A 14085-nucleotide genomic window follows, 5' to 3' on the forward strand; every position below is an offset into this window, starting at 1 on the left:
GCATTTGTGATTAAATAGAGGGAAAAAAGGGTTGGAATGGAAAGTCATTGATGGTTTTCTTGAGAAAGTTCCTTCCTGATGAAACGTTTTGGGCTGGACCAGTGACATCACCACGCACACACATGCTCTAGGGTGAATGGAAGAAGCAATCGAATTGAGCTGTTCATGTTAGTGTTGACTACAGCACTTTTATATTGGTGTGGTTTACTTTGTTTTTAGGTTAAAAAAAGGGATTTTATACTGTTTAGATCTTAGTTCTGTCTGAATTATGACATTTACCAAGGTGCATAGAAACCTGGCACAAGATCCTGGCTTGTGGAATTGATTAAATGTTTAATTACCATTCTGAAATTAATGTCAAATCTATCTGGTGCTTCTATTCAAGGATGGAGGTAACATGAAGATGAAGGAGTCCACAGATTACTGTTTGATTCAGGAGCAATTAGGGTGAAGATCACAGAGAAAACAGAAATAAATTCTATGGTTTCTGGTAGTTGCCGCAATGAATGCATTGACATGGAGAACTGAATTTAGATAACAGAAGATTCACACACAAGAAATCTTTTTGCACAAAACATTTTACTTCATTTTTTGCACACAAATTTGATGTCTTAGATTGTATCAATTATATACTGTATATTCACATCTTATATGCATTTTTCACAAAAGGTTACATTGGATGTTGGGACTAAGTTAGAGTCATACAAAGTGCTGGATGTTATTCTAATAAATTCCGCGACTGTTATGCATATGGTCTTAATATGTAGCTAGTTAGTGGCCAGGAACATGCATATAGGAAAGGGATTTCTAAATTAATACTTGTTCTGGGATAGAAAATTAGTGGCATCCTGATATTTCTTCCATTAAGAGTTCTTAAATGTAATTTTAAAAAATCCTATAATTGTAATAGTGAACAAAATAAGAATGTTCTTTACATGATCATCTTTTTTTCAGGTAGCATTTCACATTCAGCCGTATAAAGAACGTGATGATCGTACACTGCATGATAACATTAAATACATAATTGACAAGTAAGTATGTTTATCTATTATATTTGATATTGAAATTATAGTTTTAAAACCTTGTGAGGATGTGTCAGATTTGCAGACTATGGCTATATTGCCTTTCATACTGAGAAGTATCTTGGTGTTCTAGTGTCCCTGGTATTCATTCAATTACAGCGAAAAAGCAGTACTAAGAGAGATCTAGAGAGAATAGGGGCTATCCTAGGAGAGGGTGGTAAATCCAGTGGAGAGTTAAGGGCATTCCCTAACAATAAGGGCAGGATAGAATTTACAGTGCAGCCTTGGCCAAACGTTTTGAGAATGGTACAAATATTAATTTTCACAAAGTCTGCTCTTCCGTGTTTTTAGATCTTTTTGTCAGATGTTCTTCTGGTATATTGAAGTATAACTACAAGCATGTCATATGTGTCAAAGGCTTTTATTGACAATTACTTTAGGTTTATGCAGTCAGTATTGGCAGGACCTCTGCAATTTGCCCTGGCATGCTGTCAATCAACTTCTGGGCAAAATCCTGACTGATGACAGCCCATTCTTGCATAATCAGTGCTTGGAGTTTGTCAAAATTTGTGTGAGTTTTTTTGTTCACCTGCCTCTTGAGGATTGACCACAAGTTTTCAATGGAATTAATGTTTGGGGAGTTTCCTGGCCATGGACCCAAAATTTTAATGTTTTGTTCCCCAAGCCACTTAGTTACCACTTTTGCCTTATGACAAAGTTTCCCATCATGCTGGAAAAGGCATTGTTCATCACCAAACTGTTCTTAGATGGTTGGGAGAAGTTGCTCTTGGAGGATGTTTTTGTACCATTCTTTATTCACGGCTATGTTCTTAGGCAAAATTGTGAGTAAGCCCACTCCCTTGGCTGAGAAGCAACCCCACATAAATGGTCTCAGGATACTTTACTGTTGGCATGACGCAGGACTGATGGTAGCGTTCACCTTTTCTTTACCGGACAAGGTTTTTTCCGGATGCCGCTAACAATCAGAAAGGGATTGCGGCCTACTGAGATATAGCTGGGTAGACATAGTGATCACCTTTCCTCCATCAGCAACGCTTATACATGGCATTAAACCGGTTTAGAGAGACCACAGATGGTACTTCAATTGGATCTATTGGTTCCCCATGTGGGCGTTTGAATCATTTTGGGACATTCACTCATTTTAATTCACTGAGTGTAATTCACCAATTTACACTCGATTTTATTGTTATTATATGTCTTCTTTATGTCCATTTATAATGTTGTTTCATTATGTTTAGTTATATTTACATCTAGCGCTGCACCTTTTCTTTATATAAATTGATTGGAAGGTTTGTCCTTGGTTACCTTTTTGGTGTTATAGCGGCTATATTCTCTGCAGTTTCAGATAGCGCTCGCATACTATTTCTCTACAGTTAATGGTTTGAATGTAGCCTTACTGGGGATGCTGAGAAATGAAGAAACATACAAGAGCTGGTGTTACAAACTGCAAACCCTTTTTTACTTTACCAGCTGCACTGCAAAAAAAAAAAATCTTTCTGCATGATTTATTTTAATGACTTGCCCTCCTGAGGATTTACCCCCCTTCCTGACCAGGCCATTTTTGCATTACGGTGCTGCGCTATTTTAACCGACAGTTGCGCAGTCATGCAACACTGCACCCAAATGAAATTTATGTCCTTTTTTCCCAGAAATTGAGCTTTCTTTCGGTGGTATTTGATCGCCTGTGCATTTTTTATTTTTTGCGCTATCGAAAAAAAACACTGACAATTTTGAGAAAAAAACTATATTTTTGACTTTTGGCTATTAAACATGTCCAATAAAAAATTTAAAAAAATCTAATTTCATCATAAATTTATGCCAAACTGTATTCTGATACATGTCTTTGCTAAAAAAAATCCCAATACGTGTAAATTAATTGGTGTACGTGAAAGTTATTTACAAATGGCGGTATAGATACTGGGATTTTATTTTTTATTTTTACTAGTAATGGCTGTGATCAGCGACTTATAGCAGGACTGCGGTGGACATTCTGACACTGGGGGGAACTGACATTCCCAGTGACACCATTACAGTGATCAGTGCTAAAAAACAGCACTGACACTGTACTAATGGCACTGAGCAGGAAGGGATTAACATGAGGGGCTGTAATCACACTGCTTTGGATGGCTGTGCTGTGCACAGCCATCCAAAGCAGTGTGCCCGAGCTGACAGGGAGGAGAATTGTTAGTAAACAAAACAGTTCTCCCCATCGGAGATCCTCGGAAACCATCGGCGCTGGCGAGTAATCACCGGCCGGGACCCGATGATTGACAGCTACAGCTGCAAATGGACACGTATATATACGTGATTTTACGCACCCGTACCGCCCTGTAACAGTATTTCTGCTATAGGGCACCGGGAAGCAGTTAATGAATTCTATAGAAAACCTGTTAAGTTTCTGCTCAATAAATAGAGCTATGCTATAGTTATTTTTAAAGACAGTGGAGTGGAAAAATATGCGAAAGATCAAAAAAAAACACTTAATGAGTCTAAGACTCCATTCGCAAAAGCAGAATTCATAGAAAGCTCGCATGGTGCTTGAGGCAGCCAGGAGATCAAAATGTGTGACAAACAAGCCAAACACGCAGTAAAAAACAGGCTAACCTGAACACCCAAAAGGGTATAGGAGCTTCTTTGGCATGTTTATTGCACATAAGGCAGCCTATTCTAATGAATGGGCTGCCCTATGTGTGTACCGCACACAAACGCGCAACAAAAACACTCTAAAAACCACATGTTCACGTGGTGCAGAGATATGAATGCAGCCTGAAGCCTGGTACACACTGTGAGAAAATCGGACGACCGATCATCCGATTTTCCATGGAAGTGCGTATCATGATGTAGTCAGAATGGTATTGACTTGTAAGAAAATTCTCAGCCAACAAAGGTAAGCAAACATACAGTAGCTACTGTGCATACTAGTGTAGTAGAACAGTAGTGTAGGGTCTGTCCTTGCTCCTGATCATGAGCATTGTTTTTCTGTTCGATTATTTCCATATGATTACTGTACACATGAACAAAAATTGGACGTTGTGTTCACGTAGGATAAAAATTTTCTAGTTTGAACCCTCGGTTTTTGTTGTTTCGAAAAGTCGGAACTGGCTTTCAAAAGCACTATACCAATGATCAGGTAATCAACCGATTATTAATATTATAATACAGGATTTAGATAGAGCCAACAGTTTGCTCAGCACTTTACAATATAACGGGAGATAATACAGCAACAATACAGTTCAATACAAGAGGGTTTGGAGGGCCCTGCTCCTTGGAGCTTACAATCTAAGAGCCGATCATTCTTCGTATGGAAATTTTCGTACAATTTCTTATTGTGTGTACAGGCCATAAATGACACAAAATGTACAAATAGGAGAAAATAACATAAAGTGATTAGAAAAGATTGTCATACTGAATCCACCTGTCCCGGTTGACGGACCCAAACAGGACACAACCTATCTCACACATTTATGAGCTGTATTTAGTAACATGCATTATTAAAACACTGAACTCTCCACTTCACTGAACACACACGATGAAATATACAAAAATGACAGCAATATTTGTATTTCATAAAGCAGAATGTGACTGCTGTAAAATCAAGGATAAAACTGTTTGTTGCAATACAATATTAAGTGATGATAAATGACAAGAATATCCGATAGTTACAGATATGAGAGTACAGCTGCTTTTTTTTATCATATCACGGGAACAATTTGACCCATTGGGTAAGAAAATTTTTCTTTGGCACAGATAATTATCAATTTGTAATTTAAAGCAGAACAAAGACATGTTCACTCCGGATGCTTTCAGGTGCATGTTCTGCTTTCTGAACACAATGAAATCAGTGTTTTCCAATAACCCTAGTTCACACCACTGCATGCAGTTCCAGTGCTGTCAAAAACAGAAATCAACTCTTCTGTTAATTAAGAGTGATCGGTTCTCTGTTCTGCCATGGCTGTGACACAGTACAGAGAACAGGATAGCTGGAGCTGCATGGTCCGATCTCTCTGCCTGTCCCTGTTTCCCATTCAGCTCAGGAGGGAGGAGCAGGAGGTTTATTGACCATGCAGGTTTTGCTTGTGTAGTGTGACCACTTCACATGCAGAGAGAGAGATGTGACCTGTCTATTGACAGCTCACATCCTATGCACCAGCTCCAAGCTGACGGGGATCTGTGGCAGTTTTCTATATTGAAAACTGCTGTATTTCCTTTGTTAATTAGGTGCAGACCCTACACTAGTTTCTTTTTCACTTTTTGGTAGTAACTGGCACAGGTGGTGCAGACAGACCTGAAGCAGGTCAATCTGCTTAGTTAAGTGGTGCATGGTTGACAATATTCCTGCACCAGTTTAATTAATGGCACAAGAAGCTTTGTTAATTCCCCAGACAGTATGTATATACTCTTAACAGGCAGTAAAGGAGCTTTAAAACAAGACATCCATAACTTACCTCTCTAGCCGCTTTTAACGTGAAGTTATTTATTCTCTAAATCCTCAAAGATTACAACAAAGACTCTTTTAGCCCCATTTACACTACTGTAGTACAATGTCAGGCATTGCACATATGCTTTTTTGACACATTGTCGTGGATCCTGCACACGTCAAATGCAGGAAAGAAATTCATGTTTTGTTTTGTTTTTTGGAGCTTCACATGTTTTAACCACACATTTTATCGATTCTTGCTTGGCACTTTTTGGTTGCAGCTAGCAAGTTTGACACCCATTTTTTGCGATTCAAGATTGCACACACATTCTCGTGATTTTCACACTACATTAGTGTGAGTGCAGGCTTAGTTTTTGACAGCTTTAAAATGTCTGCTGTTGGTTTACATTAGAGGCCTGGCAGCCAGCCAGCCAGCCAAGATCTGTTCTCAAAGAAAAACACAGCCTGAATTGTGACCTTTGATAGTTAATTTCTTCACAATGCTTATAAATAGAAAGGTGAATGAGGGCTTGTCTCAAAGCTGAAGCCGGGCTTCTGTGTTTACAAGTGACAATAGTGAGCAGCAAGAACAGTGCCAGCACTGGAGGCCACTTTTCACAGGACCACTTTTCTAGCTTGAAAAAAAAAGTCCTGATTATTAGTTTGTATTGGCTCAATTTCTTGATTTAAAGTGTCACTAAACCCACAAAAGTAAAATCAGTCTATATATGTAGTAAAGCATGCTTGTTATGCTCACTGTGGAACCTAAGGGGTTAATCTTCCACATTGTGTAAAAGGGCAGTATGATCCTGTCTTCTCTGATCCTCCCCTTCTTTTGCTGTCCCCAATCCATCTGCTGATAGTATAGAGCCCTAGGAGTCACTCTGCACATTCTCAGTTTAGTGTGTTTGGCTAGAAAGCTATTTTTTTTTCTTTGGGAGGGTGCAGGTGATTGGCACAGGGCCAACCAGCACTGTCCAGACAGAGGGTCAGGGGTTATGCAGCCTCATAGGACAGTCAGAACCGAATGAAAACACCTCCTACAAGCTTTAACCAGAGCTCAGCTGGACACTGATAGAAGTCACAAGACTGCTATATACTGCTGATGAGAAAAGAAGCTTAGAAGTTTATATTCACTAAAATAATTGAATATACTACTGATCAGAAAAGGTACTTAGCAGTTTATATCCACTAAAATTATTGCATTTCCATGTTGTGTGTACCAGATATAGTGAATGTAGGGTCCTGGCTTTAGTAACACTTTAAATTTGAACAGTTTTTGAAGATGATTTTAGAGAATGCAACATTGTGTTTTTAGGGATCAGTTATGAAGTCAGATATGATTCTGTAAATTTAAAGAATATCAAAAGCCTATATTTTTTTTATTTTGGATAGTTGGGGAGGGTTAAAACTGCTGTTTTTTGCCATCTGGGTAGCTAGGGTATCATTAGAGATTTCCCCTCATTACCTGTCCTGCAGACTCAACAGGATGTAAGAAAACATCTTTCCAATGTCCCCATTGAAAGATTCCTTCCCATCCCCATTCCTGTTCTGGTTCTATTCCATCATAGAGAATAAATCAAGAAAGAAAAAGCATAGAAGTGGTTCTAACCTCTCACCTCTCTATCCAAATCTAACAAAAAGTTGAGCCTTTAGTCATACTTTAATTTAGGTTTAAATAGATGTTTTTCTATAATAAATTGCTTTTTTTGTAATAGTGGGTTTGACCATTTTAGCAGGTGTGATAGTTGCATTGTCAAGTAGTAAGAGTATTCATCAAGAAACTCCAGACCTTCCTTTTTTTCCAGGAAGTATGAAAAATAATTTTTTACCTTTTGTTTATTTTCCAAATAAAATGTAAGAATTTTTAAAAAATCTTTTTGAAAAAAAAATTTTTTTAATGGGTATTTTTAGTATTGTTATCCTCAAAAAGTCCCCCCTTACCATCAACACCCCCTTCATTCTTAGGGCCCATTCATAGCACATCACATGCTGTGTTCTGTATGGTGCTGCAAATAAAATCCAACCTGCTAAATATTGTCATTTGTCAAGGTGTGCATGTTAACTGGTGACAATGTGTGAATTGCCTCGTCAGGGTCCTTCTAAGATCTTCTCTGCATGGTCTGCTGAATCTTTTACAGTTACTGCTTCAAAAGTCCCCCAGCTGTGTGCTGCTTCTTCTGTGCATTTGCACCACAATCTCCATTCCTTACTATGGAAGGGCAGTAAATTATATGTTCCAATGCTGTATGGCCTTTTCATAGAAATGAATGGAGACATTACAGTAACTACCTTGGTGGAGATTTTTGCTGATTGGCTACTCTTCCAACCAGTCCATCCCCCACAGTTACTACCTTTTGTACCTCTAGCCCCTCCCTCTTAGATTGTAAGCTCCAAGGAGCAGGGTCCTCAAATCCCTCTTGTATTGAACTGTATTGTCTTCTGTTATATTGTAAAGCGCTGAGCAAACTGTTGGCACTATATAAATCCTGTATAATAATAATAATAATAATAATTGGCTAACATAATTATCTTTTGTTCTTTCTTTAGTTTTGGATCCCATGCAGCGTTTTATAGATATAAAACAAGTACCAGCAAAAGCCTTCCACTTTTCTACATTTATGATTCATATCTGACTCCACCTGAGTCCTGGGCGAACTTGCTCACTGTGACTGGTTCCCATTCAGTTCGCAACACTGCCTATGATGCAGTCTTCATTGGTTTGTTGGTAGAGGAAGGACATAAGCATGATATCCTAACAGCTGGTTTTGATGGCATTTACACATACTTTGCCTCCAATGGATTCTCCTTTGGTTCCTCACATCAGAACTGGAAAACAATCAAAAGTTTTTGTGATACCAACAATCTTATGTTTATTCCAAGCGTTGGACCTGGGTACATCGACACCAGCATCAGGCCATGGAACAACCACAACACCAGGAACAGAGTCAATGGAAAGTATTATGAGACTGCTCTACAGGCTGCTCTCACTGTTCGTCCGGAAATAGTTTCTATCACATCTTTCAATGAGTGGCATGAAGGAACCCAAATTGAGAAAGCTGTGCCAAAGAAAACAGCAACTCGTCTCTATCTAGACTACCTGCCCCACCAGCCAGATCTCTACCTTGTTCTTACAAGGAAATGGGCAGAACATTTTAACAAGGAGAAAGAGCAGTGGCTTATGTGAGCCCACAAATGGGAAATGTCATCAGATCTAAAGGAAATAAAGCATCTCAATAGTACCTATTTTAAGTATCGGGTATGCTCCAAGGAAGATGCTGAGGTACAATGTACCAAAGATGAACATTTTTTTTTGCCAATGCTGGTTGGCAGCAATGCTGCTTTGCTTTTCTTCTCATTAGGGCATTTTGTTCTCATCACAGGGTAAAATAGTGCCTGAAAGTTTTTAGAGAGAACCTGTCATCTTTTACAAACCTTAAGTACACAGTGCCTAGTGCATGTGTTTCCTGTCCCTTTCTGCACCCCCACTCTATAACAAGGGGCACCTAACGTCCTAGACATCAATATACAAAGGTCACAGGCAGTGAAGCAGAATGCAAGGGCTTAAACTGACGTTAGAGAAGAATGTTTTGACACTAAATGTTTTACAAATGTGCCTGCTATTCCAGAACACAGAGGGGCATAGAGAGCAATCAGGATGCATTGGAGTACACGGTTCACTACGCACTGTGTACTTTTAAAGTTTGTAAAGAGACCACTTTTTTTAAACTGTCAAGAAATGAATAACTGGCAGCTTAAATTTAAATATGTAAGTGAGGTTGTGCTGCTCCTATTTACATTTTTAAAGGACACATAAAAAAGAGAATTCATGCAAAGATGTCCTATATGAATATTACAAAGTCCCTTCTGTTGCATTGTTAATGACCATAACAAAAACAAATGATAATTTTACCCTCTATAAACAAAGAGTATATGCAAGATTGTACAGAATTTGTGAATGATTTTTCATACATTTAATTGTGAAAATGAAAAATTCAGGCAAGTGTTTTTTTTTTCACCATGCAAAAGGTCATTCTCTTTGTAGGATAATCAAGTATGCCAACATAGGTGATACACTGTTCAGCAGATTACAGCATATAACCAGTTTAATTTATCTGCTACTGATCAAGAACCCACAGAAACAGATTGGGGGATTCCTATTTAACCAAATATTTTAATACAGATTAACTGACCTTCCAAATCACTACTTTTCAACATGTTGCGGATGTAGTAAACAGACACGAAATAAAGTTGGATTTATTGGAATACGTATTCATTCTTTTTATTGCCATGCCTCAACCGAGGTGCAAAATAGGTCAACCCATCCAAAAGTTATATTTCAGTTTTATTTTATTAGATGTTCATGTAGGTGTGTTAAACCTAAAAGCATCTCTCTTCACTACTGTTCCCAGATTTGCATACCTAACATGATCATTATGAAAAGGGGCCCTAAATTCCCTGTAGGATTTTTTTCATATTATAGAGAACGGAACAAAGAGAAAGACAACATACAAGTCAGTCACCCCAGACAGTGAACAATGGATGGAGTGGGGAAGGGTTAGACCCTCTTTCAGGTTTTAGAGTTGTTCCCAGAACAAGAAGTACAGTAAAATCTTCCAATGAGGACACCTGTTCTTGCGACAACTGTCTAATAGGGGAATACCCCTCACTTTGGGAGATTTCCACTAACTTCTTGTTGTATTGCTGTTGTATTGCTTGGGCAGGAAATCATCAGAAAATTCCCCAGTAGTGCACAGAGAGCAAATAACAGACAAGGGTCCTAATCCATCCCTGCTCTACTCAAAACTAAAAAAAAGTTATGGCTACACATACACTTTAGAGAGGAGCTTCAGTTACTCCCCCCCCTCCCCAAAAAAAAAAGTCAGCAAGCAGCTAATACTGTAGCTGCTGATTTTTAATACAAGGATACTTACCTGTCCAGGGATTCAGCACTGTCCTCACCTAGAATGGTTCTTTGCCTGTCTATGGGTCACCGACACTGGCATGTTTACTAAGGGAAGCTGGCTGTGACTCCTTGTGGCTTCATAGCCAGCTTCCCTCTTTCCATGCGCGAACTGCACTGAGCTTTGTGAATGGTCCCGCAGCCTCCTCGGACAAGACACAAAAGGCTGCAAAGGGGGGGGGGTGTGAACTTCCACTTGGATCGCCTAGGCCAGTGGTGGGCAACCTTTTTTTCAACTGAGCCAAATCTCGCCAAAACCACGATTGAAATTTATTTTGAGAGCCACATTTTTAAAACTGAAAATACATCCCCCATATAGTAATTCATCCCCCATATAGTAATTCATCCCCCATAGTAATTCATCCCCCATAGTAATTCATCCCCCATATAGTAATTCATCCCCCATAGTAATTCATCCCCCATATAGTAATTCATCCCCCATATAGTAATTCATCTCCCATAGTAATTCATCCCCCATATAGTAATTCATCCCCCATAGTAATTAATCCCCCATATAGTAATTCACCCCCCATAGTAATTCATCCCCCATATAGTAATTCATCCCCCATATAGTAATTCATCCCCCATAGTAATTCATCCCCCATATAGTAATTCATCCCCCATAGTAATTCATCCCCCATATAGTAATTCATCCCCCATAGAGTAATTCATCCCCCATATAGTAATTCATCCCCCATATAGTAATTCATCCCCCATAGTAATTCATCCCCCATATAGTAATTCATCCCCCCTATAGTAATTCATCCCCCCTATAGTAATTCATTCCCCATATTGTGTCAATTCACTTACCTTTGCTCCGCGCTTTCCTCTCGCCGTGTTCCCGCGCCGTTCCGGTGTTCAGGGCGGACTGTGAGAGGAGAGGAGTTTGTCACGCTGCCCCGCCTACATCCTGACAGCCAATGTTTGCCACGCTCCGCGGGCCGGATTAAAAGGTCCCGCGGGCCGTAGTTTGCCCATTGCTGGGCTAGCTGCAGAGTCCGGACTTTTGGGGCGGCCGCCCGAGAGGAGGGAGGGGAGCGGGCGCCCGGCACACAGAAGAGCCGCATTAAAGTGTGTAAAGAGCCGCATGTGGCTCGCGAGCCGCGGCTTGCCGACCACTGGCCTAGGCTATCCGGGAGGGAGAGTGGGTATTTCTCAAAATGAGTTACCCACTACCCCCAAAAAATAAAAATTGACTAAAAGTAGTGGTGGTGGTGGTGGTGGGGGGGATAGAAGGAAGCCTCCACTTTAAGGTGGAAGGAAGCCTCCAGTGTAATGTTTTTTAACTAAAAGTTAAACAAAAGTTCAGGGTATGAGGTTGAACCCTTTGTTAATAGCCATGGAAGGTATACAGCCTTGAAAACTGCAGCATAGAGATGTCATTTTTATATCCCATGAGACACATTAGTTCTGAAGAGGCTAAAGATCTTGTAACATTCTCAGAGTTCAATAAACACCTTCAGGAAAAGGGTACAAATTGCCCTTTAGAGCACTTTTGTGAATCAAGTGGCTACATCACACTGGAACAACTCTTTAATTTACAAAATTAGGAGCTAGAAAGAGTATTACGCAGTTTGGCAGAATCCAGAATTTGTTGGCAAAAATCCCATAAGTCTTCTGTCACGGATGGGGGTACGCAAGGTGAAAAGACAAAGCCGATATGTTGCAGAAATCGATCAGCACACTGGCAGAAGAATCCAAAGTTTCATAATTTGAACACAGGTAACAACTGTAGATGTCAAGAATGCACCCATATTGACTTGCTAACCCGGGCGAGGACCTTGGTGCTGGAATAATGGGGAGGCAGCTTGCTTTGAGCAGGTAAAACAGTACTGTGAAGGTTATCAGTGTCTGCTGGACACAGTCTATGGGCTGTGGAGCAGACAAGTGATTACTAAACATTCCTCAAGCTATACTACAAGCTATAATTCTTGAGTTATCACTTCTCCCACTGCCTCACGTGATAGCTAACTGGTCTTCTAGACGATTATTCACACACTCACAAAGATCCCTTTTTGACAGGTCTGCTGGCCTACATACACTGACATGTGTTCTATTAAAAAAGAACATATGTGCTGAGAACACGCGCCCTGCACGCTCCCAGCACACGTCCAGTACTCACAGAAAGGTCCCGATCTCCTCTTTCGATCGGGACCTTTCCCAATCATGTGACCGCCGTGACATGACCCTAAACCCCGTCCTGCCTCCCGACTTCTGAAACCCTTAAAGTACCAGGAGGCGCCGACATGAAGGGGTTAAAAGAAGGACACTTTTTTAATTATAGTTTTATTATTTAAATGATTTTGAGATATTCAATGCTTTCATAGCGCTGCCAATGAAGAGGAGATGCATTTGTAGTGGGTCACCTATTGTTCACATGTTGAAGTTATACTTTGCAGAGTTCAGTGAGAGCTGTTTGGAGGGAAGGAACACCCTCCCCCATCCTTCACACAGCACACAGGAACAGAGTTGAGGCTGTCAGTCACAGGTGGTGTGCCAAGGATCTCTTCCCTGTCACCTTTTTTCTCTTGGTGTCAGGAAAACTTGTCAGATTAACTTTAAGATAACAGAAGAACAAGACAGCAGAAAGAAATGACAGTTCTCTGGATTGAGTCAGATAAACACTATAGGGCACATGTGTCAAACACAAGGTCCATGGGCTGAATCCGGCCTGCTAAGCCATTTCATATGGCCCTCACACCTCTCCTGTAGCTGCAGCACCCCCTCATCTCTACCCCCACCTTATTTCAGCAGTTGACAGCAGAGAGGACAGAACTCCTCCATCAGATCCTGCGCTTCTCTGTGCAGCGCAGCACCCCCTTAGCTCTGCCTCTGGTTTCAGCATGACACTCCTGCTATAGAGGGATATGCTTTATTCATATTTCAAGTCACCCTACCCAGACACACAGATATTTCTTTTCATTTCTGTACTGTACAGTTTACTACTGAAATCCAGGTGTAAAAACTTTCATTCAAATATATTCCTTAACCACTTGCCCCCCAAAGGATTTACCCCCCTTCTTGACCAGGTCATGTTTTGCAATACAAAGCTGCATTACTTTAACTGACAATTGCACGGTCATGCAACGCTGCACCCAAATGAAATTTACGTCCTTTTTCCCCACAAATGGAGCTTTCTTTTGGTGGTATCTGATCACCTCTGCGTTTTTTATTTCTTGTGCTATAAACAAAAAAAGACCGACAATTTTGAGAGAAAAAACTATATTTTTGACTTTTTGCAAAAATGTTCAGTGAATAAATTTTAAAAATCAAAGTTTGTCATAAATTTACACCAAAATGTATTCTGTTACATGTCTTTGCTAAAAAAAAATCCCAACACGTGTAAATGAATTGGTTTACGTGAAAGTTATAGCATCTACAAATGGTGGTATATATAGTGGATTTTTTTTTTATTACTAGTAATGGCAGCGATCAGCAACTTATAGCGGGACTGCGACGGACATTCTGATACTGGGGGGAACTAACTTGGTGTCACCGACATCCCCAGTGACACCAATCCAGTGATCAGTGCTAATAAAAAGCACTGACACTACTAATGGCACTGGGCACGAAGGGGTTAACATGTGGGGCGATCAAAGGGTTAACTGTGTGCTGTTTTATTATGTGGGCTGTGTGTGCTTTACACTGTAAGCACACTGCTT

At 40.1% G+C, this 14085-nt stretch overlaps 1 protein-coding gene across 1 annotated transcript in view; it reads left to right on the forward strand.

The window, feature by feature from the left end:
• MANEAL (mannosidase endo-alpha like) overlaps positions 1–9726 on the forward strand; it is a 47036-nt gene extending 37310 nt beyond the window's left edge. The window contains exons 4-5 of the mRNA XM_089688787.1: positions 955–1031; positions 8011–9726. Of these exons, the coding sequence (XP_089544913.1) occupies positions 955–1031; positions 8011–8647 (714 nt within the window). The 3' untranslated portion in view covers positions 8648–9726. The remainder of the gene's footprint in view (positions 1–954; positions 1032–8010) is intronic.
• The last annotated feature ends 4359 nt before the right edge of the window (positions 9727–14085 follow it).

Source organism: Staurois parvus, unplaced genomic scaffold (genome assembly GCF_062004578.1).
Source record: "Staurois parvus isolate SC_StPar_1 unplaced genomic scaffold, SC_StPar_1.0 ptg000454l, whole genome shotgun sequence".
Lineage (NCBI taxonomy): Eukaryota > Metazoa > Chordata > Amphibia > Anura > Ranidae > Staurois > Staurois parvus.